General features: G+C 36.3%; 1 protein-coding gene across 1 annotated transcript in view; it reads left to right on the forward strand.

The window, feature by feature from the left end:
* DCDC1 (doublecortin domain containing 1) overlaps positions 1-27,756 on the forward strand; it is a 481,625-nt gene that overhangs the window by 70,492 nt on the left and 383,377 nt on the right. The window contains 1 exon segment of the mRNA XM_057552454.1: positions 18,027-18,120. Within this exon segment, the coding sequence (XP_057408437.1) occupies positions 18,027-18,120 (94 nt within the window).

Below are 27,756 nucleotides of genomic sequence, written 5' to 3' on the forward strand. Positions count from 1 at the left end.
TCTGCTCTCTTGGATGCCTTTCTCCTAGTACTCCCCTATCTTCATTTACTCTATTGTGTACACATACTAGTGACTTTCTGAGAAAACCTGCATCCGAATCATCTGGGCTATGTGTTAAAAATTCAGACCTCTAGGCCCTACTCCAAGCCTACTGAATTAAGAATCTCTTGAACATGGGGCCTGAGAATCTGAATTTCAGCAAATGTCTCCAGATGTTTCCTAATCCCACTAAAGTTTGAGAGCTCTTGTTCTGGTGTTCTAAAATCTCAAACTTACTAATTAACGGAAATTTTCATAGACTCCTTGTTTGTTCTATACTTCTCATGTAGTATAAGAGAAAGATAATAAGTTGTGTGACAGAGAAAACAGTTTGTGGGAAATTATATCACTGGTTGCTAGACGAGAACTAGTGCAAGGAGTTCAGAAATCAGGAAGAGGAATATGTCTACAGGTTAGCAAGATGGGAGTAGTGTATGTGTAGTAAGTCTGACTTAGAAAAAAATAAATATTCCCTTAATGTTTGTATGTAAACGTATTTCATTGCAATGACTTTTCCCTGTTATTACTGAAAAACCACAAAAAATGTATTGAGTTACTCACATATGACTGTCAAGATATAAATAAATAATAGACTTTATCAGATGCCTTTAAACCAGAGGAAGATTTAGACATCTATGATATTCACCATTTGTTAATTTGAGAAACAGCTCAATAAGCCTAAACAGTAGCAGCAAAAAACTTTAAGAAAATATTCAAGTTTAAGAAAGGCCCAACTCAAATGTAAATTGGTGTAACCACTATGGAAAACAGTATGGAGGTTCCTTTAAAAACTAAAAATAGAGCCACCATATGATCCAGCAATCCCACTCCTGGGCATATATCCAGAAAAGACGAAAACTCTTACTTTGAAAAGATACATGCACCCCAGTGTTCATATCAGCACTATTTACAATAGGCAAGACATGGAAACAACTCAAGTGCCCATCAACAGATGACTGGTTTAAGAAGACGTGGTATATTTATACAATGGAACAGTACTCAGCCATAAAAAGAATGAAATATTGCCATTTGCAGCAGCATGGATGGACCTTGAGAATATTATACTAAGTGAAGTAAGTCAGACAGAGAAAGACAAATGTTGTATGATATCACTTATATGTGGGATCTAAAAAATAATACAAATGAATCTGTATACAAAACAGAGACAGATTCACAGACATAGAAAACAAACTATGGTTACTAAAGTGGAAAAGGAGGTTGGGAGGGATAAATTAGGAGTAGGGGATTAACAGATACAAATTACTATACATAAAATAGATAAGCAACAAGGATTTACTGTATAGCACAGGGAACTATATTTAATATCTTGTAATGACCTATAATGGAAAATAATCTGAAAAAATATGTATAACTGAATCATTTTGCTATATGTTGCTATGTGTGTTGTGAAACTAACACAGTATTGTAAATCAACTATACTTCAATTAAAAGAAAAAAGAAAAAAAAAAAGAAAGGCCCAATTCAGATTAAAAAAATGCAGAATGAATAGCATGACTGTAGAATGTTCACACACAAATCAGTAACTATAACAACAGAGGTTTTCCCAGTAGTGTGAGTGAAAATTTAGAGAACATTTTAAGAGATTCAAACCTGGAGTAACAAAATTTGATTAAGGATGCTCAACATGGATTCTGACAGGGGAGGTCATGCATAATTATTTATGTTGGAAGTTCTTTAAAGAGCTTTTTATGGTATATGAGCAAAAGCCCATTGATACTATTATTGTTTTAAAAATTAGTCTAATGTTCATACCAGGGTTTAATATCAGATTAAAAAATATGAAAGCAGATTTTTAAAAAATATAAAATTTGATAATGTAGTTTCTTTTCAAGAGGCTATGGATAGCCCATTATCTTCTATCTATTTAGTGTAGATTTTAGGGTTATACAATTGGATTATTTCAGAATACTATAAGTAATTACTTGGTGGTCAGAAATTTTTTTTGAACAAAATCCTAAGAGGGGAAGGATGTAGATTTCCTTGGCTGAAATAAAAACAAGTGAGAATTTTCAGTCTAAAGATTTATTTACTTTACAGATTGTAGTTAAGGACAGTTCTTAACATTATGCTTTAACTCCCCTAATCAGTTAAGGTATAAGCATGATACTAAATCCGAAAAGGTAAAATTTATTTCTGTTCATTTATTAAAATTGCCTTATGGTTTTTTATCTTTACATTTTATATTTTAATATATTTTAATTGCTAAGAACATATAACAATAATGGTTAAACTGAAAGGTTTATTAAATTAGTTTTCATACATACCGTTAAAGTATCTTTGTTGAACTTTAATTTCTGGACATTATAATCACAGAATTTTATGAAGTAGTCTAATCAAGCAACTCAGAAAACTGTGACTTAGAGAAGTTAACTGCCATATCCAAAATGGAGCAACTGGAATAGCTAGGACTAGAACCCATTTTCTGACCTGAAGAACAATATTTTTGTGTGTGTGAAACTGCCACAAATATACTTTTTCCTCACATTTTAATTCCTATGTGTCCTCACCTAAAAAGGACTTAACATAACCATAAAAAAAAATGAGGATTCTGTTTATGGTCATAATAGAAAAGCTAGTATCATACTAGCTATCCCATTTTAAACAACTGAAAACTGCACAAAATATATGAGACAGCTATTTTTAAACCTTAGACAATGGGAAGCACCAGACTGTCATGCCTGAGAGAAGAGGAAATGTTGAAGTGAGTCTTAACCATTTACCTCATCTTTATACTTAGAGGCAATTTTTGGACTGTGGTGTAGGGAGAGGGAATCCAAGAAAAGCACAGTGATCTCCACAAGCTGAAGAGTAAGACATCAAAGTTTTGGGAGGCTGAAATGTCTGGAATTTATCATGAAATGCCATAAATGAGGGAGATATTTAGAGAATAATTCTCAAATTTTGCCTAGGGTTCCCCCTGTACCTTTGACTAAATACTAAGTTGCTGATGCACAGGGTGAACTCCACACGGCCTGGCACAGACAAGTACCAGTGAAAGATCAACTAATGGGGATGTAAAAAGGAAACAACTATGGGAGTATGCACAGGCCAGGGAGACATTTGTGTTTTGACCTGTTGGAGGGGAGGAATTTTATTGAACATGTAGGGGATTCATGAAGAGACCAGAGAAGGTAATCATGGATCCAAGAAGCTCAATGAAAGCTCAGGAAATGCAAAAGAATTAGAATGCCAAATTTGGAAGTCTTGCACTATCTGATTTCAACATTTATTATAAAGCTAAAAGAATCAAGACAGAATGGTATTGCCATAAGGATACATATAAAGTGGAATGAAAGCAAGTAGAAAGTTCAGAAATAGACTCACACATATAGTGGCACATTAATCTTGATAATTCAATGAGGAAAAAACAGTCTTTTTTGATAAATATTTTTGAAATTAGGTATCTGCATGATAAGAAATTACCCCAATCCCTACCTCATCACAAAACTTAATTTAAAATTAACTGTAGATCTATTCATTAGAAAAGTAAAACTGTAATAATTCTCAGAGGAGACATTTTTTACAACCTGAGGTAGGCAAAGATTTCTTAGATAGGGCTAAAAAGTATGAACTAAGACCAAAGAAAACAAAAAATATTAAATCTACTTTATCCAAAATTTTAAATCTTCTGCCCTTCAAAAGACAGCGTTAATAAAATGAAAAATCAAGCCACAGACTGGGAGAAAATTGTTCAGAAAACATACATCTGACAAACAATTTGCATTCAGAACATATAAAGATCTCTGACAACTCAATAGTATGAGGACAAACATCTCAATAAAAAAGGTCAAAAGATTTGAACACTACTAATAAAGACCTAGAAATGAACCATAGCTCATGAAAAGATGCTCACATTACATATCATCAAAGAAACGCAAATTAAATCCACGAGTTACCACTACACCCATATTAGAAAGGCTAAGATTAAAAAGACTGACAATACTAAGAGCTGATGAAAATCTGGAGTAACTGGAAATCTCACAGTTGGCTGATGAGAATGCAGCCCTTTTAAGCTACTTAATAAGTATAAAAAGTAAGTAATAGGCAAATTTAACCCAATCTCCTGGCATCTTCAGATTAAAATAATGGTCATGATCTTTATTATAAGTCATTGTGAAATGTTTATCTTAACAGATTGTCAGACCAAGTACATTTTATATCTTAATTTATTGAAAACTTGTAATGTATTTGACAGACTATCAATTAGCAAAAAAAAAGTATATAAACAGATTCCCTTTCTCAAAATATTTATATTAAATTGTAGTTTTCTTCTACTGAACAAGTACAATTAATTTCCAAAGGTGAAATATTTTAAGTAATCCAGTGAATTAATTTCATAATATCCATTCATTTTCACAGTGTTTGGTGTGCTAAATTTCTTCTAAAATTCTTCTCTGGGTTCTTATTTAAATAGTTTGCTTCTAGACGGCAGACAGCAGAAGCAAGAAGAACTACAATCCTGCAGTCTGTGGAACAAAAACCACATTCACAGAAAGATAGACAAGATGAAAAGGCAGAGGGCTATGTACCAGATGAAGGAACAAGATAAAACACCAGAAAAACAACTAAATGAAGTGGAGATAGGCAGGCTTCCAGAAAAAGAATTCAGAATAATGATAGTGAAGATGATCCAGGACCTCAGAAAAAAGAATGGAGGCAAAGATCGAGAAGATGCAAGAAATGTTTAACACAGACCTAGAAGAATTAAAGAACAAATAAACAGAGATGAACAATACAATAACTGAAATGAAAACTACACTAGAAGGAATCAACTGAGGCAGAAGAACGGATAAGTGACCTGGAAGACAGAATGGTGGAATTCACTGCTGTGGAACAGAATAAAGAAAAAAGAATGAAAAGAAATGAAGACAGCCTAAGAGACCTCTGGGACAACATTAAACACAACAACATTCTCATTATAGGGGTCCCAGAAGGAGAAGAGAGAGAGAAAGCACCCGAGAAAATATTTGAAGAGATTATAGTCTAAAACTTCCCTAACATGGGAAAGGAAATAGCCACCCAAGTCCAGGAAGCGCACAGTCCCATACAGGATAAACCCAAGGAGAAACACGCCGAGACACATAGTAATCAAATTGGCAAAAGTTAAAGACAAAGAAAAATTATTGAAAGCAACAAGGGAAAAATGACAAATAATATACAAGGGAACTCCCATAAGGTTAACAGCTGATTTCTCAGCAGAAACTGGGAGTGGCATGATATACCTAAAGTGATGAAAGGGAAGAACCTACAACCAAGATTACTCTACCCAGCAAGGATCTCATTCAGATTCGATGGAGAAATCAAAAGCTTTACAGACAAGCAAAAGCTAAGAGAATTCAGCACCACCAAACCAGCCCTACAACAAATGCTAAAGGAACTTCTCTAAGTGGGAAACACAAGGGAAGAAAAGGACCTACAAAAAGAAACACTTAAGAAAATGGTCATAGGAATATACATATCGATAATTACCTTAAACATGAATGGATTAAATGCTCCAACCAAGAGACACAGGCTTGCTGAGGATACAAAAACAAGACCCAGGGCTTCCCTGGTGGCGCAGTGGTTGAGAATCTGCCTGCCAATGCAGGGGACACAGGTTCGAGCCTTGGTCTGGGAAGATCCCACATGCCGCGGAGCAACTGGGCCCGTGAGCCACAACTACTGAGCCTGAGCGTCTGGAGCCTCTGCTCCTCAACAAGAGAGGCCGCGATAGTGACAGGCCCGCGCACCGCGATGAAGAGTGGCCCCCACTCGCCGCAACTGGAGAAAGCCCTCACACAGAAACGAAGACCCAACACAGACAAAAATAAACATAATAAATAAAAATTAAAAAAAAAAAACAAAAAAAAACAAGACCCATATATATTCTGTCTATAAGAGACCCACTTCAGACCTAAGAACACACACAGACTGAAAGTGAGGGGATGGAAAAAGATATTCCATGCAAATGGAAATCAAAAGAAAGCTGGAGTAGCAATACTCATATCAGATAAAATAGACTTTAAAATAAAGACTATTACAAGAGACAAGGAAGGACACTACATAATGATCCAGGGATCAATCCAAGAAGAAGATATAACAATTATAAATATATATGCACCCAACATAGGAGCACCTCAATACATAAGGCAACTGTTAACAGCTATAAAAGAGGAAATCAACAGTAACACAATAATAGTGGGGGACGTTAACACCTCACTTACACCAATAGACAGATCATCCAAAATGAAAATAAATAAGGAAACAGAAGCTTTAAATGACACAATAGACCAGATACATTTAATTGATATTTATAGGACATTCCATCCAAAAACAGCAGATTACTCTTTCTTCTCAAGTGCGCATGGAGCATTCTCCAGGATAGATCACATCTTGGGTCACAAATCAAGCCTCAGTAAATTTAAGAAAATTTAAATCATATCCAGCATCTTTTCTGACCACAATGCTATGAGATTAGAAATGAATTATGGGGAAAAAAACGTAAAAAAGACAAACACATGGAGGCTAAACAATACATTACTGAATAACCAAGAGATCACTGAAGAAATCAAAGAGGAAATCAAAAAACACCTAGAGACAAAGGACAATGAAAACACGACAATCCAAAACCTATGGGATGCAGCAAAAGCAGTTCTAAGAGGGAAGTTTATAGCTATACAAGCCTACCTCAAGAAACAAGAAAAATCTCAAATAAACAATCTAACCTTACACCTAAAGGAACTAGAGAAAGAAGAACAAACAAAACCCAAAGTTAGCAGAAGGAAAGAAATCATAAAGATCAGAGCAGAAAGAAATGAAATAGAAACAAAGAAAACAATAGCAAAGATCAATAAAACTAAAAGCTGGTTCTTTGAGAAGATAAACAAAATTGAGAAACCTTTAGCCAGACTCATCAAGAAAAAGAGGGAGAGGACTCAAATCAATAAAATAAGAAATGAAAAAGGAGAAGTTACAACAGACACCACAGAAATACAAAGCATCCTAATAGACTACTACAAGCAACTCTATGCCGGTAAAATGGACAACCTGGAAGAAATGGACAAATTCTTAGAAAGGCATAACCTTCCAAGATGGAAGCAGGAAGAAATAGAAAATATGAACAGACCAATCACAAGTAATGAAATTGAAACTGTGATTAAAAATCTCCCAACAAACAAAAGTCCAGGACCAGATGGCTTCACAGGTGAATTCTATCAAACATTTAGAGAAGAGCTAACACCCATCCTTCTCAAACTCTTCCAAAAAATTGCAGAGGAAGGAACACTCCCAAACTAATTCTATGAGGCCACCATCACCCTGATACCAAACCCAGACAAAGATACTACAAAAACAGAAAATTACAAACCAATATCACTGATGAATATAGATGCAAAAATCCTCAACAAAATACTAGCAAACAGAATCCAACAACACATTAAAAGGATCATACACCACAATCAAGTGGGATTTATCCCAGGGATGCAAGGATTCTTCAATATACACAAATCAATCAATGTGATACACCATATTAACAAATTAAAGAATAAAAACCATATGATCATCTCAATAGATGCAAAAAAAGCTTTTGACAAAATTCAACACCCATTTATGATAAAAACTCTCCAGAAAGGAGGCATAATGGGAACCTTCCTCAACATAATAAAGGCCATATACGACACACCCACAGCAAACATCATTCTCAATGGTGAAAAACTGAGAGCATTTCCTCTAAGATCAGGAACAATACAAGGATGTTCACTCTCACCACTATTATTCAACATAGTTTTGGAAGTCCTAGCCATGGCAATCAGAGAAGAAAAAGAAGTAAAAGGAATACAAATTGGAAAAGAAGAAGTAAAACTGTCACTGTTTGCAGATGACATGATACTATACATAGAGAATCCTAAAGATGCCACCAGAAAACTACTAGAGCTAATCAATGACTTTGGTAAAGTTGCAGGATACAAAATTAATGCACAGAAATCTCTTGCATTCCTATATACTAATGATGAAAAATCTGAAAGAGAAATTAAGGAAACACTCCCATTTACCATTGCAACAAAAAGAATAAAATATCTAGGAATAAACCTACCTAGGGAGACAAAAGACTTGCATACAGAAAACTATAAGATACTGATGAAAGAAATTAAAGATGATACCAACTGATGGAGAGAGATACACTGTTCTTGGATTCGAAGAATCAATATTGTGAAAATGACTATACTACCCAAAGCAATCTACAGATTCAATGCAATCCCTATCAAGTTACCAATGGCATTTTTTACAGAACTAGAACAAAAAATCTTTAAAATTTGTATGGAGACACAAAAGACTCCGAGTAGCCAAAGCAGTCTTGAGGGAAAAAAATGGAGCTGGAGGAATCAGACTCCCTGACTTCAGACTATACTACAAAGCTACAGTAATCAAGACAATATGGTACTGGCACAAAAACAGAAACATAGATCAGTGGAACAAGACAGAAAGCCCAGAGGTACACCCACGCACCTATGGTCAACTAATCTATGATGAAGGAGGCAAGGATATACAATGGAGAAAAGACAGCCTCTTCAATAAGTGGTGCTGGGAAATCTGGACAGCTACATGTAAAAGAATGAAATTAAAACACTCCCTAACACCATAAACAAAAATAAACTCAAAATGGATAAGAGACCTAAATGTAAGACCAGACACTATAAAACTCTTAGAGGAAAATATAGGAAGAACACTCTTTGACATAAATCACAGCAAGACCTTTTTTGATCCACCTCCTAGAGTAATGGAAATAAAAATAAAAATAAACAAATGGGACCTAATGAAACTTAAAAGCTTTTGCACAGCAAAGGAAACCATAAACAAGATGAAAAGACAACCCTCAGATTGGGAGAAAATATTTGCAAATGAATCAACAGACAAAGGATTAATCTCCAAAATATATAAACAGCTCATGCAGCTCAATATTAAAAAAACAAACAACCGGATCAAAAAATGGGCAGAAGACCTAAATCGACATTTCTTCAAAGAAGACATACAGATGGCCAAGAAGCACATGAAAAGATGCTCAACATCACTAATTATTAGAGAAATGCAAGTCAAAACTACAGTGAGGTATCACCTCACACCAGTTAGAATGGGCATCATCAGAAAATCTTTAAACAACAAATGCTGGAGAGGATGTGGAGAAAAGGGAACCCTCTTGCACTGTTGGTGGGAATGTAAATTGATACAGCCACTATGGAGAACAGTATGGAGGTTCCTTAAAAAACTAAAAATGGAATTACCATATGACCCAGCAATCCCACTACTGGGCATATACCCAGAGAAAACCGTAATTCAAAAAGACACATGTACCCGAATGTTCATTGCAGCACTGTTTACAATAGCCAGGTCATGGAAGCAACCTAAATGCCCATCAACAGACGAATGGCTAAAGGAGATGTGGTACATATATACAATGGAATATTACTCAGCCATAAAAAGGAATGAAATTGAGTCATTTGTTGAGATGTGGATGGATCTAGAGACTGTCGTACAGAGTGAAGTACGTCAGAAAGAGAAAAACAAATATCGTATATTAATGCATGTATGTGGAACTTAGGAAAATGGTACAGATGAACCGGTTTGCAGGGCAGAAGTTGAAACATAGATGTAGAGAACAATCGTATGGACACCAAAGGGGGAAAGTTGCGGGGGGATGGGGATGGTGGTGTGCTGAATTGGGCGATTGGGATTGACATGTATACCCTGATGTGTATAAAATTGATGACTAATAACAACGTGCTGTATAAAAAAATAAATAAAATAAAATTCAAAAATTCAAAAAAAAATAGTTTGCTTCTTAGCTTTATATAGTGAATACTGTTGTAATCTACTTACCATACTAATAATACTGAGTTAGCTGAAACAGTGTTTCTCATTTGAAGGAACTGAGCCAAAAAATTTATTTTTCTATTGGTTAGGATGACTTTAGCTGAAAATAATAGAGAATACTGTTTCAAACAGGTTTAAGCAAAAAAGAAGCAAGAAATCCAGAGGTAGGGCAGCTTCAAGCATAGTAGGACAGGAGTCCAGTTATGTTCTCTGTAATTTTCTGGATTTTGTGCTCTTTCATATGTTGGTAACAGGATGGCTGCTGCACAGCCTGGTACAAATTTGTCTAGAGGTAGAAAAGGACCATCTCTTCCCTATGACTGAAGAAGCCTTTCCCAGAAGTCCCTTCTAGTGTCACATTGGCCAGAACTAGATTGTGTCCATCCCCAAATCATTCACTGACAAGGGGCATGGGATCACTATAATTGAGTTATACCAATCAAGATAATTGTAGCCTTCCTTGAGCCAAAAGGAGAAAGCGTAAACCCTTAATCAAAATCAGTACAGCAAGGATGAGGAAGAGAATGGATACTGGGTAGGCAACTGAGAGTATTGCTTCCAATGTGAAGAGGTTTTCTTAATTTATTTCCTAAGCAGAGTACAGGTGTAACTGAAAGTTGCGTCTGGCTGCTTGCCGCTCAAAAGCCGATAAGGACGAAAGGTTGGTGGAAAGGAAAGTTTGCTTTATTTTGGATGCTGGCAACCGAGGGTGGGGGAGAGGGTGGACTACTGTCCAAAGGCTGACTCCCCACCTCCGCCCCTCCACTGACAACCAGTAAGCAAGAAATTTTATAGAAGGAGGGAGGGGGCTACATGCAGAAACAGCACATTCAGCTCCTGACCGTCATCTTGAAATTGGTCATGCGGCTGTCTGACCAGCGTCATCTTAATTGTTTTAAGTACAATCTTCAGTTCCAGGATCAGTTTGTTCCCATTTCCTTGAGGCCTATTCCCGGAATTGTGGCAGCTTATGTCATGGCTACAGTCTGGTCATCATGTAGTTAACTTCTTCCACCTGATGGGGGGTTTCAATATCTACAAGATAGCTCACAGAGTATGGCTCAGGATATTATCTAGAGCCCTTGAGAAGGAACTAAAGGTCCTTGGCTTTGTTTAATGACTAAACTATTATTATTTAGTCTTGTTGGACTGTTTTCTTTTGTTTCTGCATTTTCTCACTTTTCTGATTAAACTTATTTTTTGGCTACAGTTTTTTTCACAGGCAAAAGGCAGGCAGAAGACATGGTTGAATGGGGGTGGTGGGGAAGGACCATAGGGTCCTGCTCCGTTTCACAGGGTCAGTGCTCTAGTACTAAAAAGAATTAGTTTTATTTGAAATATTTTTTCTGGAATTACACACACTTTAGTTATAGCATAATTTTATAACATCTGTCAGAAATTTTATTTGCTACTTATATCAAACTCTTAATAACAATATAAAATTTATGATGAAATGAATTTAAATTAGACATATATTAGCTTTTACTCATTCATTAATTTGTGGTATTTTTATGACTATTAACTTCTGCCAAGCACCTGGATATAAGGATGTGAAAAACCAGCCATGGTCCTGTTCTCAAGGAGCTTTAAGTCTAGTGGTGGGAAAGGGCTTTTGTAAAATGGTCAAATTATTGAATATGGAGTAGGTGACATAAGGAGGTCTTCTGAGAAGAGATAAACAGGATTTATTTGGGTACACAAAGAGGATACTGAAGATGGTAACCTTTTTAAGCAGAGAGCACAGCATATGAAAGGATTCCATGGCAGAGTGAACAGGATGAATCCCAAATTGAAAGGTCAGTATATGAGGGAGAGAGTAGCCTTGTAGGAAAGGTTACAGATTTTTGCCTTTTTCCCTCCAAAGAGCAGTGAGAAGTCATATAGGGACTTTTAGTCAGGAGTGGAAGAGAGGGTACCAGATTCATGTTTTTGAATAGTTTACTTTGGCCCTCAGTGGAAAACAGATTGGGTGGGCCAGGTAGATGCAGGGAGACTATTAGCTAAGTATTGCCGGAGTCCTAGTGACAGATGATAATAGCCTGGACCTAGGGAGTGGAAATGGATAAAGTGGGTGGACTTCTAAGATTTTTAGAAGATAAAACTGACAGGCCCTGATAATAGCTTGGATATATGGGGTAAGGGGCAGTGAGATGTTAAGGGTATCAGGGATGATTTTGCAGTTTCTGGTTTGCATATCTAGATAGAGGAGGTATGTTTCCCTAAGGCAAAGAATGCTGGAAGAAGACTAGCCTTGAAGGGGAAGAGCTGGGATTCAGTCTTGGACATGTTGATTTTGAGGGATCTTTGATCTGTTTAAGTGGAGATACTGAATAGGTATCATTTGATCTGAGGCTCAGAGGATTCCAGGGATAGACATACCAGTTTGGAAGTTGTCAGTATGTAGATGGAAAATGAAACATTGGGGCATTGATTAGAATGCCTTAAGAGAGAATTTAGAGTGAGGCAGGAAGAGGGCTAGGACCATCTTCAAGAACTCTAGTGAATAAATAGAGAAGGATGAGCCTCTGAAGACAAAACAAAAAGCAGGAGAAAAATTAGTGGATTATCATATTTCAGAATTCAGGAAAAAAAGAAGTTTAAAGAAAGAGGAAGTGCTCAAATGCTATTCAAAGATCAAAATTAATGAGCATTAAGATAATGTCCTTTGGATTTGTCAATGTAGTAGTCATTGGTAATCTTTGTGAGAGTTATTTCAGTCAAATGATACCGAAAGCCAGACTGGAGTGGCCTGAGAATGAGTGGGAAGAAGGGAAATGGAAACAGAGAAATGATAAAGACATTTAGCTGTGCATCAGAATAGTTAGAGGGAGATGTGAGTATGGGAGGATTTAATTTTTAAGATAGGAAAGACTTGATCATGTTTAAGTGTCAGTGGGAAAAATCTAGTTGGGAAGGAGTAGTTAAATATACAAGAAATGATGGGTAAATATCATGCCTTAAAACCTGACAGCAAACATAACTGAAAGCATAGGTGTAGTATTGGCCTTAGATAGGAGCAGGGACTCCTGTAATACAACTAGAGGGTAAAGAAGAGGATGGGTGTAGAAGTAGGTAGGCTTGTAGCTTTGGTAGCAGGAAGATGAAGCTTCAGTTTTCTCTCTCATGTAGGAGGTCATTCCATCTGCTGACAACAAGAAGGGAAGTAGGGGAGGGGAGGCTGGGTGGAGAAAAACACAGCAGAGATAGTTTGAAATATTTATTGTGGCAAGGAAAGGAGAGATTTGACCAAAGATATGAAATAGAAGTGACTGGGCAGTATTGAGGGACCATGAGGTTGGTGACTATGAGTAATAGCGATAAGGATGTGTTCATTTTCGTGACTTTCTCCAGGAGCGCCAGGCTTCTTTGTGTGCACACAGAGAGTAAACAGTAAGGGTCACCCAGGGTTAGGACTTGTGGCAAAGGTTATCCATGAATGAGGAAGAATGAGTAGACTGAGGAGAGATGGTGCACTTGAAGGTCAGGATGCTCGGGGTGGGGGGGGGGCAGGGTTTGTTTGTTTTGTTTGTTCGATAAGAGGGCTGGGGAGAAATTATCTTGAAATAACATTGTAAGTAATACCACTTCCCAAATTTGAGATTGTGTGATATGAGAGACTAAATTCCTGGCACTTGAGAGGGCTCTGAGGAAATGAGTGAACTCAGGGGAAAGCTCATTTTCTTTTAGAAGAGGTTAAGGGTGTAGTCGATTTTGTTGATCGGAGGCGGGGGAGGGGGGGGGAGCGTTTTCAGAGTGCACAATGCAAAGGTTTTAGAAATGGATGAAGAAGTTGAGGATAATATATAAAGAACAAGAAAATATAGAACCTTAAGTGAATGATGATGCAGTACACCGAGAGTAGGAATACTTTTTCTGTAAAGGGGCAGACAGTAAATATTCTTCATCTTACAGACCATAAAGTCTCTGTTGCAACCACTCAACTCTGTTGCATAGCATAAAAGCAGCCATAGAAAATGTATAAATGAACAGTGTGACTGTTTTCCAAGAAAACTTTATTTATGGGCATTGAAATAGGAATTTCATATACTGTAAAAGTGTGACAAAATATTATTCTTCTTTGGATCATTTTTTTAACAATTAAAAACATACAAACCATTCTTAGCCCACAAGCCATACAGAAACAGGCTGTGGCCAGAATTTGGCCCATGGTGTGTGTAGTTTGCTGACCCCTGCTTTAGAGGATCCTTTGAAGAGATTGTGTAGGGAGGTCTAAATCTGGGCTTACATTTCTGGGCTTGACTCATAAAAATATGTTAAAAGATATCAAGGTTCTCTGTGTTTGAGGAAGATGACGTTGTTTGATCTGATGGCTTGTAGACTCAGCTCACTCGGCCTGGGCTTATGTTGCGCTAAGCATACTCTCTCACCTGGACGTTTGGGTAGTGCCAAACCAAACTCAGAGGCTGTAGACTGTGGAACCACGCCACCTCTATGGTGGCCATTCCGGAAGCTGCAAACTGCACCAGATGTGTCTGGGCATGGAGGTGACTCCCAAAACTATAAACAAATGAACTCAGCTAAAAAGAGTTTGCGGAAAATCTCTTCCCAGGTGCTCGTCAAGAGGAGTCTGGTTTTATAGCATGATGGTTTTTAGATTTCAGTATCAGAAGAGTTCTCTACAACCTAAGCTATAAGAAATTAACAACAACAAAAAAGAAATATTTTAACAAGCTTAACGGGTACAGATTAGTGGAAATGGTATTTTAATTAACCTTAATATTATAGCAAGTTGGCACTGTTGAACATTTTTCAATTGTGAATTTTAAGAATGACCTTACAAGTAGAGGCTTCATTTCAGGGCTTTTGACAGAAATTTATATTGATACTAATTCATACCACTGATAATTTACTGTGAGAAAATGATTACTGAAGGTTGGCATTGCTTGAACACTGCAAGGATCTTTCATCCTGAAAGTAGGAGAGAATGACAGTGTTGTTGATGCATTATTAATTTCTAATATATCTGATTTTCTATTGCCAGTTTTTAAACTCATTTAACTCTTAAAACTTGGCTTGCACAAACATTTTTACTGATGTTTTAGCAATGAAAAGAAGAATCTTTGAGTTGAAAAGCCGTGTGATTTTACTTGGCTAATTCTTTTAAGACTCAAAGGCAGCAATATTTGAGATAATTTTAAAAATCATAGAAATTTTAGTTGAAGTAAATGGAACTATCTTTAAATAGCTCATATTTTACTTAGTTTAATTGGTAAATTATAACTTTGGAGGATATTTAGGTATTTGAAGCTTCACTAGTAACTAGGGGATATAATTTGTACTAAAGGGGATTCGTTGCACTTTTAAATAATAGATTTGTAATCTTAAGAAATTGAGAGCTAAACATAAAAAATGGAAAGATGAAGAATGTGGTGATCCTGAGGAGGGGGTTGCATCTCTTTAGGGTCTGTGGGACCAACTGTAGATTCTTAGTAGTATTCAGAGGTGACTGGCTAAGGAAGAATGCATACTGAGTTAACTCCTTTGAGTATTTTTGTCATTGGTGATGGTAAAAGATAATCTTTGGGCACAGAGTCACATGGAAGAAAGTGATGAACAAAAGAATTCTTCTAGTCAAAGACTGTGTTAATTACTAAAAATGTGTAGATCCCCTGCCAGTGTCAGTCTGTATGTTCCACTATCCTTTCTGTCTCAAGTCACAGACCAAACTGCAGTTTCTTCTCCTGATACCTCCTCTCTTATATTTCGAATATTGTTTTCTGAACATCTTTAATAAAAGTTTGAGTGCATTAGATGGGAGACCTAGGGTAACTTGTGTGTAGTAGTCATTAAAGAAATTAACCCAAGAGGTTAGGAGGGAAGGCAGGAAGAGTAAGGTTTAGAGAGTTGCCAGAGTTATTAATTACTTTATTTGTTTGGGTAGCAAGGACCAGTCCCAGCCATGGGCAAGTTGGCTGGAGAGAGGTAGGGACAGTGATATCAGAGGGCCATTCTAAGTTAGGGAACACTGTGTCTGACTCATGAGGACACTTGACATTGGTCCTCCTGCACTGACACACTTCAAGTAGGCAGATTGGAGGTCAGTGGATTTGCTCCACATGACAATGCTTGCAGTCACTTATGAAGTACATTGCAAGTACCTTGCTTTTTAACTAGGTAAAGCTAGTTAAAGCTACTGTGAATATTTCCCTCCTAAATTAGAGGGTTCAAGATTATTCCTATAACTTTATCTTTAATCACGAATAGTCTTCTTGGTTTTGAGAAAAACAGCAGCAATACATACTTTCTGAACATTGCCCAAAGCTCTGGATTGCAGCTAGAGTACAAGAAACACACACAGTCCTGTGAATGCCCTTGGGAGTATGTGGCATGTGGGAAAATTATTGGTCATGTTCAAGGGTAGAATAAAGGCTGAGAACCTCTGATATAATCCAGTAAAGGTCAATTTGTCAGATTAAATTAATCAGTTAAATATTTGCCTTTTAAATGCAACACATCCCTTGATATAGCAATTAGGATGATAAACCAACTGAGTCACAACGTTTGAAAGTTGTTCTCCAGACTGAAAGGAAAGTACAATTTTGCCTCGACATATACATTAAGCTGTTTAAATATGTCTGTTGTCACAAAGAAAATGGGTTGATTGGGCTAGGGCTAGGATTACAGGCTCCAGTTATAAAATGGGGATAAAAGTGGGCAGAAATGGAGGCAGGGTGATATCAGTAATGAGAAAAATTTTTAAACTATATAATCCTATAATGAACATTGTCCTTCAGCAGTTCTTGGTTATGTAAAAGCAATATATTACAGCTATGAACAGTAAGAATGGAAGACAAAGTACTTTTGGTTTGGATTTGGAATATATTATGGACTTTTAAATGAATGTGGCAAGTTTCATGTTTTGGGAGTCACTTCCAAAAACCTGATAAAAGCCTGCCCTCAGGTTCCTGATACTTCCCAACTCCCCTCTGTTACTTTAATTTTTCTCATCTTGTGAGTAGAACTTTCTCTCCAACTGATGCATGTTTAAGTCTTCCCTGATGTTGGAAAGATGATTGTTACACCTTTATAAGGGCTATATCAAGAACAGGTTGAGAATGAAAGAGTGCCATTTGCAGAGATGGACCTAGAGACTGTCATACAGAATGAAGTCAGAAAGGGAAAAACAAATATATAATATCTCTTATATGTGGAATCTAGAAAAATGGTAGAGATGAACTTATTTGCAAAGCAGAAATAGAGTCACAGATGTAGAGAACAAACTTATGGTTACCAAGTGGGGAAGGGAGGAGTGGGATGAATTGGGAGATTGGGACTGACATATATATACTACTGTGTATAAAATAGGTAACTAATGAGAACCTACTGTATAGCACAGGGAACTCTGCTCAGTGCTCTGTGGTGACCTAAATGGGAAGAAAATCCAAAAAAGAGTGAATATGCATGTATGTATGAATGATTCACTTTGCTGTATAGCAAGAAACCAATACAACATTGTAAAGCAACTATACTCCAATAAAATTAATTTAAAAAAAGAACAGGTTGAGAAATTAAAATATTAAGAGAAAGGCTTTAGCATATTAGAAACCATTAAACGTGAAGTTCTTCAAACTCAGGCTCATGGAAAACCTTGAAATGTGGTTTATTAATTCCATTTTTTAGTACCCAAAGCACATAAGTTATCAAGGTGAACTGTGATCACACTATATTTATAATTTATTTTCAGATACTTGGAAAGACTTTAAAAGCTAAGGAAAGTACCTTAAAACCTCATCTAAAACCTAATATCCTCCCCATTGTAAAATAAATGAAAAATATAGAAAATAGCAGGAATAATATAAAAATCTCCCAGAGTTCTACCATTTATTAAATAATATATAACTACTTTTTAATATTCCTTACATCTCCTTTCTCCTTTTATTAATATTTGTGTGTGTGCTCAAAGTACAATTGGAATCTAACCATTTTAACTGCCTTTTTCCATTTCATATATTAGAAACATTTGATAAATCATCAAATTTTATTTTATAATATAATTTTAAATACCCATATAGTAGAGAAAGGACTTTAAATGTGTATTCAATTTCGTTAGAGCTAACTGTGATAAATTATTTATAAGGTTTTTTTTTTTTTCTGTGTAGGTTTTAGATATTTGCACAATGAGAATGAACCTAAATTCACCAGCCAGATATCTTTATGATTTGTATGGCAGGAAAATTAAAGATATTTCAAAAGGTAAGTGGCAAAGATTTTGTAAGCTATGTGATACTATTTCAAAAGGCATTTACATAATTTTGTTTTTCCTTTATACATTTAAAAGGAGAAGATATAAAAACCAGTTTAATTATAACATGTCATTCTTATATGAAGGGAAATCATGAAACAGTATTAAGGTTTGGGGAATCTTTTATTTCATCATGTTTTAGTCCATTTGGGCTACTATAACAAAAATACCATAGACCAAGTGGCTTAAACATTAAGCATTTATTTCTCACAGTTATGGAGGCTGAGAAGTACAAGATCAAGGCACTGGTAGATTCTTTGTCTGTTGGGGGCCCTTTTCTGATTGATAGATGCTTGTCTTCTCACTGTGTCCTTAGATAGTGGAAGGAACAAGGGCACTCTCTGAGGTCTTTTATATAAGGACACTAATTCCATTCATGAGGGCTCCACCCTCTTGACCTAATCCCTTCCAAACACTATCCCTTTAGGGATTAGATTTCAACATATGAATTTTGGGGGGGTCACGAACAGTCATCTAAGCACAGCACAAGCTTAGATTTTTTAAAAAATGATGGGTATTTTAACCTTAGCAAGCCATAACTTAATAAACAAAAGTAATTGATATATTTTCATATTTAACAATTTCTATGGTATACAGCTTTCAAAAGAGAAAGACAAGAAATTGTGCTACTGTATGCTCAGAGTTTTTTTAATGTTTTGGTTAACTTCTAGAGGTTTTTCAAAAGTCATGAAATGAGCTTTAAAACAATTTTATTGTATGTCTTTGTCAAAATATGAGACCTCCCTCTTTATTTCTTAAGGCACTGATTTGCCAGTCTTTGAAAGCAAAAATACATGATTTCACATCATTAAATTACTGTCAGTAGTAATTACTACTATTACTTTACTTTTTACTATTTAAAAAATTTACTTTTTATTTCTTTAGTAGTAATTAATATTACTTTAATAGTGCCACAATTAACACTATTAAATGCGCTACTGTATGGTCCTATCACTTCATTTAAACCTTAACTTCATATACCTGAAGAGGGCCAAAACCTTAAGTAGCATACTTAACTGCAAGGCTAGATCCAGACAACTGTAAGTGATTTTGGGATATAGCTCTACTGGATACTCCCATTTGTTTCTAATATTCTTGCTTGTATTGTATAAAAGCAAACTTTCCTGGCTTTATCATCCTTAATTAATACTATTGAGTGACCACTGTGATATTTTGATACTTACTGTTTATAACTCTTAAAATTTTTTTTACTAAGTATTATATATGTGTGTGTGTATTTAGAAACCAAATCTATTTTTCTTTATTTTTAATGTTTGTATTAGATATGAGCCTTATTTTTCATTTTATTAGGAGTTTTCATCTGAAGATTTTAAAGCACTTGTAGACACTTACCCATTATCTAGAAGCATTAGTTATTTACCTCTAAGACATAAGTAACACAGAGAATCCTTCCTTATGGTCTTTTTTGGGGGAGTGGGAAGAGTAACATTATTAAGTTGATTTCTTCCTTCTTACATTTTTGTCCCCTCCCCCATCACATAGGCTTAAATTTTCTTTATGATAAACAATATTATATAATCGCTCTTAAACTTGCATTGATAAAATAAATAAATAATGCATTTTCTTAAGACCCTGTCTAGCTTTGAATGATTTCCATCTCACCTGGAATTAAAAAATTATATTTGACTAAATTGCTAGAGTTGAAACTCTAAGGAACCCTGGTTAAGATGAAAGATTAAATTTAGAAAGTTGATTTTTTTTTTCCCTTCCCAAATGTGGTATAACAGAATTACTTATCAAAACAGAAAAGTTCTGACTCTGAGGTGTGAGACTTCATGGATGCCAGAGGCATTCAGATACATGCCTCACGCTTCACGCTTCCCAGAAGTGTGCTATTATCACATTTTAATGCATGCCTTGCCCTGTGTTTTTGCATACTTATAGAAGCTTATGCCAGCTGAAATTAGCCTATGCAACTACTAACATGGGGAAGCATAACAAGCTCACTGGACTTAAAATACTTAAAGAAGCTAATCCTGTTGGAGGAACTTCCAGTGTGCAGCACCCTAGTCACTTAACATTAGGTTTCTGGATTTCTTTTTTCTTTGTTTGTTAGTATAATTTTGTGCATCAAATGATTGAGATCCCTAAACTTTTATGTCTGATAATCTTCTGAACTTTAACTTGGGAAAGGTCAAGTGTTATATGAAAGTTATCTTTTACTTTAAATAAATGCTAACATTCTGATTTGATATATGACCTTTTTTTGATTACTTGCTCTGTATCAGATCAGAAAAAGTCATTTAATAATATTTAATATTAATATCATAGCAGTTATCTATTATTTTTAAGCACAAATTAGAAGCGTAATTGTACCAAGAACTAAAAGTAACAGATGTACAAAATAAAAGATTTTCTCCTATCTGTTGCTTCTTTTTTGGGGATTAGATATACTTTCAATTGTTCCTCCTGTGCTGTGAGAAATGAGTACATTTGACATGACATTAAACCACTTTTTTTACTCTATCAAGTCTAGTAAAACCTTTAAAAACACGTAGGATTTGCAAATCACTTGTGTTTTAAAATTTCTAAACCATAGAAGATTTTAACAAAGAAATTTATATTGTTACATGTGGAAAAGTTCTTTAGTTGTGGCTCCTATGTTGATCAATTCTTTTGAGAGTATAAGAGAACTACCCACTGTGTAAAGGTGCTGTATTCCTATATATGGTCAACATGCTGGTACAGCATTTCTGCTAGAGCATAAAATAAGTGTGAAAAATGCATTCTGCAAAATTACACCCTCAAAAATAATGGTGCTGTGAGAAAAATGGGTTTGAGGAAGACCAAAGTCTGTGCACTTTTAAAATGAGAATACTAACTAAAATGATAATTATTAACTTAGGAGATAATATAAATAGCCTAGGTAGGCATCTCAGAGTGCTGCTTCAGAAGATATTAAAGCTGCACAAAAACAATAGAATGTGAGATAATGCAGACAAAAGTCAACTAGAGGTTTGAGCCAGGTTTGGGGCTTCTTTAAAGAAGGCATAGGAGGAAGCAAAACTCCCACAAAGAGTAATGCAAGGCATAGGGTGCACCTTTCTGGGGAGGGAGCCCCGGTGCAACAGCCAAGCTAACGTCTTTTATCTTCGCTGCTAAAGAATAGAATTCTACTCCTACTCTGTTGGCCTCATTTGCCTAGAAAAAAGCACATATTCACCAACCAAACTTCTATATCTTACTGACATCATTCCCCTGTTTACTAATCATATATGAGCTACCCAATGTTACAGAAGCACATAGTAGTGGCAGAACACATGTAGATAGTATCAGAGTTTGATGAAGTTGTTTAATAACAGCACTCTTATTCCCCCAAACATTCCCCAACTTTTTGTTATCTTAACTTCTTTAGCTTAATTATTACATTATGGTGAACCAGGGGAGGCACTCTCCCTCTTGTGGAAGGAGATACTCAGTCTCTTAGGACCTTTATGATGCTGCTGTTCCAATAACCAAACCCCGCTCCTTTGTGGAACCTTCTAGATCATGGTGGGTAGTATGAAATTTACCCTAGAAGATTCTGAAATGAGTTAGAATAGTACATTAATTAAATTGGATCCAAAGCCATGCTATGGAACACTAAACATTCATTTTCTATTCCATTTCCTACCTCAAATTAGCTGTCCAAAATAGCTATATATTCTTAATCAAGTTCTTCAGAGATTCTACAGTGAGATCAACTGACACGATTAACATATTTCAATTACAAAATTCTAATAACATACCCTGAATTTGCATGTTCTCTTGCCCATTATCAATTTTTTGTAAAGAAATCAAATTTGAAGAATAAGATTTCAAAGAAGTTAAAATCCAAAAGTTTTAAGTCCACAAAGTGAATTTCATAATCAAATAATCTTACCTTTGTGAGTTAAAATCCAATAAAAGTTCAAACTTCTCAAATTAAAACTCAAAGAAATTGAAGTCCTTCCTATTTTATTCTTTCCAGTATCAGCCAGATGGCTTCTGGATGCCTGGTCTGAGCTGGAATTCCTATAACAGCTACTGTCTGGGCTCCTGCAGTGGGTGTCATCTCTCAGGGCTTCAGAAGTTGAATTGGGTCTACACCAACTTTCTCATGTTTCCTACTTCCGACTGAACCAAAAGATGATCACATCAGTCCCACACCCAGCACATTCAGAATAGAATCCAATCCCCAGTTTCTCATGTGGCCATTCCAAGCAAAATGTTGTTTCCTGTTTGGCATGATCCAGACCCATGTGCTTGTTGCCAAAGACCATAGCAGAGACTAAGTGAAGGAAGGCAAAGAAGAGAAAGCATTCTTCATGTCAGACTTTCCAAGATGCCAGACAGTTTATACTGTTGAGCAGAGTCTATGACCTGTGACATAACTCAGTGGGAAGCAATCTCCCATCAAGGCATTAATTATAGCATTATGTATTTATAATATCTTACAGGAAAAATTGACCAATATATACTGTCTCCTCTCTCAAAGAGGCTTCATAAAGTGTTGGTTAAGTGCTTTGATTTTGGAGCTAGAACTCAAATTCCAGTTATGCCACTTATTGTATGACCTTGGACAGGTTATTCATTTCTCTGAGAGTGAGTTTCCTAATCTGTAAAATAGGGATTATAATACTTACATTAATAGATTGTTGTAAAGATTAAGTGAAGTCTGTGTAAAGTCCTTAGAACAAGTGCCAGACATTTGGTAAATGTTATATAACATTATCATCATTATTGCTGTTATTATTATTCTCAGAGGGTACTGAGAGTGTTGCACTCTTGCAACATTTAGAAATTTACATTGGTGGTAGCCCCAGTCATAAAGACTTGTTTGACTTATGAAAATAATTCTACCGTTATTTGCCTTTGTAAAATATTCCAAACATCTTAATGTTTCTTTCCCTCTGAGTCCTGTGTTTCCGGACCCCGTGCTGAACCAAGCACGGGCCCTATCTAGTGGCATAGTGTCCACCTTGCCTTGGAAGCATTAATTTCAATCCTGGGTCCCAGTGACTGCTGTACTGACCTCTGGCCTAAGAAACCTGCTTGATGGACACAGCTTCCCCCTCATCTCCACATCAGTTCCAACTGGAGAATAACTTTCAGTGGATCTCTGAATTGAAGGAACTGTTTATGTTTCTGAGGCTCATGTTCTTAGGTGCCCAGTGAGGGCCAACACTACTGCCATTTCCTCTTGAAGACATGGTCTTTCCTCAGGTTTTTTTTTTTTTTTTAATTTTATTTTTATTTATTTATTATTTTTGTTTGTATTGGGTCTTCATTGCTGCGTGTGGGCTTTCCCTAGTGGCGGTGAGCGGGGTCTCCTCTTCATTGCGGTGCCGGGGCTTCTCAATGTGGTGGCTTCTCTTGTTGTGGAGCCAGGCTCTAGGCGCGCGGGCTTCTATAGATGCAGCACGTGGGCTCAGTAGTTGTGGCTCACAGGCTCTAGAGCGCAGGCTCAGTAGTTGTGGTGCACGGGCTTAGTTGCTCCGCGTCATGTGGGATCTTCCCGGACCAGGGCTCGAACCCATGTCCCCTGCATCGGCAGATGGATTCTTAACCACTGCGCCACCGGGGAAGCCCCTTTCCTCAGTTTTTGAATGCTCCTGGTCCTGAGTTAACGTTTCTGTCATCTTTTTCTTCAGTATTTAGGATTTGCCTCCAGGGTTTGCCTCTACTGAACTCCTGTTCCTTTCAGAAAATTCCCTCCTGTAACAGACTTGGGGCTGCATTGTTTGCAGCAGTTGAGGTTTTTCTTTTCTTTTACCTTCTTTTTGCTTTCTGGTCCATACTTGTGTTTTTCTAACATATTTCTCTAGCTATTTTTTTTCCTTGCAGGGTCTCTCATAGTGAGAGATAAGAAGTCAATAATTTCCAAGTTTGTCAATAGCATCCTTTGTTCAAACCAGTCTTATCCATTTTCGCCTCCCTGAGTTAAATAATCCTACCCAGGATGTATTTTCCCACAGTCCAACGTCTAATTTAGATCTGGATTCCTTGATTTATTCTTGTTCTGCCTGGATCTCCTGTAATGTAATTCATCTTGCCTTTACCTTTTCTTAATCTTAATCTTAGGCCCATAAATTTTTGGAGTTCACCAAATACTTTTTTTTTGGAGTACTTTATATTAATCTTCTTAGTATTCCCCTCTCCAGTTTGTTCAGATTTTATGTGCACTCTTTGTATAACTGTTCCATCCTCATAAGAGATTCTCTGATTTCTCTTGCTATTAATTTATCTGTAACCTAAATGCCACCTCTTCACAATATTCAGGATTCTGCCTTCTCTGGGGAATTGCTCTCCAGAGAAGATTTGCTCTCTGAGATCTTATCTATGAGATTTCTCTGTTAGGTTTCACTGGGTCCCCATTTCTTATTTCTGATTTTGTAACAATTAAAATATACCCCCCTTTTATAATAACCTCTTTAAGAGTAGTTAGACTTGGATGTACCTCCTGTACCCTCATACCTGGCCTTCACGATCTTAGTTTTTATTTTTCATATCTGTCGAATGTGTTCTCAGATCAGACGTTTACATTTATTCTAAGTAAATCTCTTTCCTCCTTGAGCTAAATAAGCCATTTTATTTGTTTTCATGCACACACTGCTTTGTTCTGATTGTAAGATTGAAGCATATTTTAAAACCACTTTACTTTCTTCTTGATTCCTTTAACAAATCTGACTCCTAGATTTGTAATCCTTTCTTTGAGTTGTTTCACTACTTAACTGAAGAAGACAAAGCATTCTTTTTATAACAAATCTACTACTTTTCTATAGGTGAAGCCATAGTTTGGGTTTCTGACAATTAGAACCATGGTCAACATTTATGTGATAAATAAACTTAGAGTCAACCTGAATTGGTGGAGTTTACTTTAAAAGCTTGTGGACAAGTCACACAAGTCTAAGGTTAGCTCGTCCACAGTTCCTTTTTGGCCCAGAATGTAGTTTAAAATAACATAATGGAGAATAGAATTTGAGGCATGGGACCTAATGCTTCCTATCTAGGCATGGTACTATCAATTTAATAATAGAACCTCACTGTAGCATGCGTAGAACCCAGCTGCCACTAAACTTTAAAGTCCTGACCTGCAGATTTAGTTGCAAAACACAGAAAAACAGCAACTGTTGTTCTCCCTTCCAATGCCTAAAATGATCTAATCCCAATCTCAGACTTGCCTGCAGTATCAGGTGACTTTCACTGCCTAGTTCAAGTGCCAGTAGCTGCAGCCTGCACGGTAACCCCATCCTTGCCCTGGGCTAGCATTTTCTGAAGGCCAAGGTTAGTGGAAAATAATCCCAGCTACATTTAGTTGCTGTAATCCATCAAGCTCAAAATTCTACACAGTTCTTGCTTATTAAAAATTTCAGGCCAACCTCCCTATTCTCCATGTACAGTCCCTTCAGTAAGAGCACAAATATAAAACTGAAAATTCCACTACATGACCCAATGTAAGTTGCCAGACAGCACCAAGGTTAAAAAGCAAGCAAGCAAATGAACAAAAAACCCACATAGTCCTTGCATATTAAAGCATCATCGAAGCATGAAGCCACCTAGTCAGGGTCCCTCCGTAAGTCTCAATATTTTTGTGTTATTTTCTCTCCAAAATTACTCATGTGTTTCTCAGGGTTCCTGACCATCTTGGTCCTCTAAGTATAGCACTATCCTGAGTTTTACGAGACATTCTAGCAAAATACTGACCCTAAGGTGGTAGTGAAAACCCCAGAATTTGTAGGCAGCTGGTCAGAGGGAGGGCAGTCTTGTGGAGAATTGTGCCCTTAACCTTGAGTTTTGTTAACTCCTTGCATTTGGGGGACTGATACTTCCCAATTTCAAAACACACCACAAGTAAAGCTACAGTAATTAAAACAGTGTGGTACTGGCACAAGCAGAGACATATAGACCAATGGAATAGAATTAAGAGTGCAAAAATAAACCAATACATCTATGGCCAACTGACTTTTAAAAGGGTGTCAAGACCATGCAATGGGGAATGAATAGTCTCTTTAACAAATGGTGCTGGCACAACTGGATATCCACATACAAAAACTGATGTTGGACCCCTACCTAATATCATATACAAAAAAAAAAAGAAAAAACAAACTGAAAGTGGATCAACGACCTAAATATAAGAGCTAGAAGCATAAAACTTTTCCAAGAAGACATGGAGGTAAATCTTCATGACCCTGGATTTAGCAATGGATTCTTAGACATGACACCAAAAGTATGAGCAACAAAAGAAAAAAATAGGTAAATTGGAGTTCTCCAAATTTAAAAAAAATTTGTACATTAGAGGACATTATCAAGAAAGTGAAAAGACCACCTACCGAATGGGAGAAAATATTTGCAAATCATGTATCTGATACGGTTAAATATCCAAGATATATAAAGAACTCTTAGACTCAACAACAAAAAGACAAACAGCTCAGTTAAAAAGATGGGCAAAGGAATTAAATAGACATTTTTCCAAAGAATATATACAAACAGCCAAGAAGCACATCAACATCCTTTGTCATAAGGGAAATGCAAATCAAACCCCCAATGAAGTAACACTTTACACACATTAGTGATGACTATAAAATAAAAATCACACACATAGACAAAATGGAAAATAAGTTGGTGAAGATGGAGAAATTGGAACCTTTGGATATTGGGAACGTAAAATGGTGCAGCCACTTTGGAAAACGATTTGGTGGTTCCTCCAAAAGGTAAACATAGAATTACCATGTGGCCCTGCAATTCTACTCCTAAATGTATACCCCAAAATAATTGAAAATAATCAAAAACATGTGCCTGTACATGCATATTTATAGCAGCAGTGTAGATAATAGCCAAAAAGTGGAAACCAAACATCCATGAAAAGATGAAGGTAGAAATACATTGTGGTGTATACATAGAATGGAATGTTATTCAGCCATGAAAAGGAATGAAGTACTGATAATGCTAGAACATGGATGAACCTTGAAAACATTATGCTAAATGAAAAAAGCCAGACAAAAAAGGTACCATATTGCATGATTCCATTTATATTTGAAATATCCAGAATAGATAAATCCATAGAGATAGAATGCAGATTCATGTTTGCTAAGACCTGAGGGGAGAGGAGAATGGGGAAACTGTTTAACGTATGAGGGGTTTTACTTTGGAATGAAGGAAATTTGTCAGAACTGGCTAGAGGTTGTGGTCGCACATTTTCAACGTACTAAATGCCACTGGTTTCCTCACTTTAAAATGGTTGATTTTACATTATGTGAATTTTACTTCAAAAATTATTTAAAAAAAAAAAAAAAAAAGACAAGTAGAGCAGAACCGCTTCATCCCAGTTGTCTAGCCAAGGTCATCCTAGATGGCCAGCTGATTCCAAGACATGTGATCTAGCCCAGCTATGACCTGCAGAACCACCCAGGTAATTTGTAGACTCTTGAGCTTAATAAATGCTTGTTGCTCTATGCCTCTGAGTTTTGAGGTGGTTTGTTACACAGCATTATTGTGGCAATAGATACCAAATATAGATAGCTATTCATACTTCATAAATATTATCACATTGTCTTTATTTACTACTTAGACTAAATTCTATTCCTAAATCTTAATCCTTTGTGTGG

This window comes from Balaenoptera acutorostrata, chromosome 9, assembly GCF_949987535.1.
Source record: "Balaenoptera acutorostrata chromosome 9, mBalAcu1.1, whole genome shotgun sequence".
NCBI lineage: Eukaryota > Metazoa > Chordata > Mammalia > Artiodactyla > Balaenopteridae > Balaenoptera > Balaenoptera acutorostrata.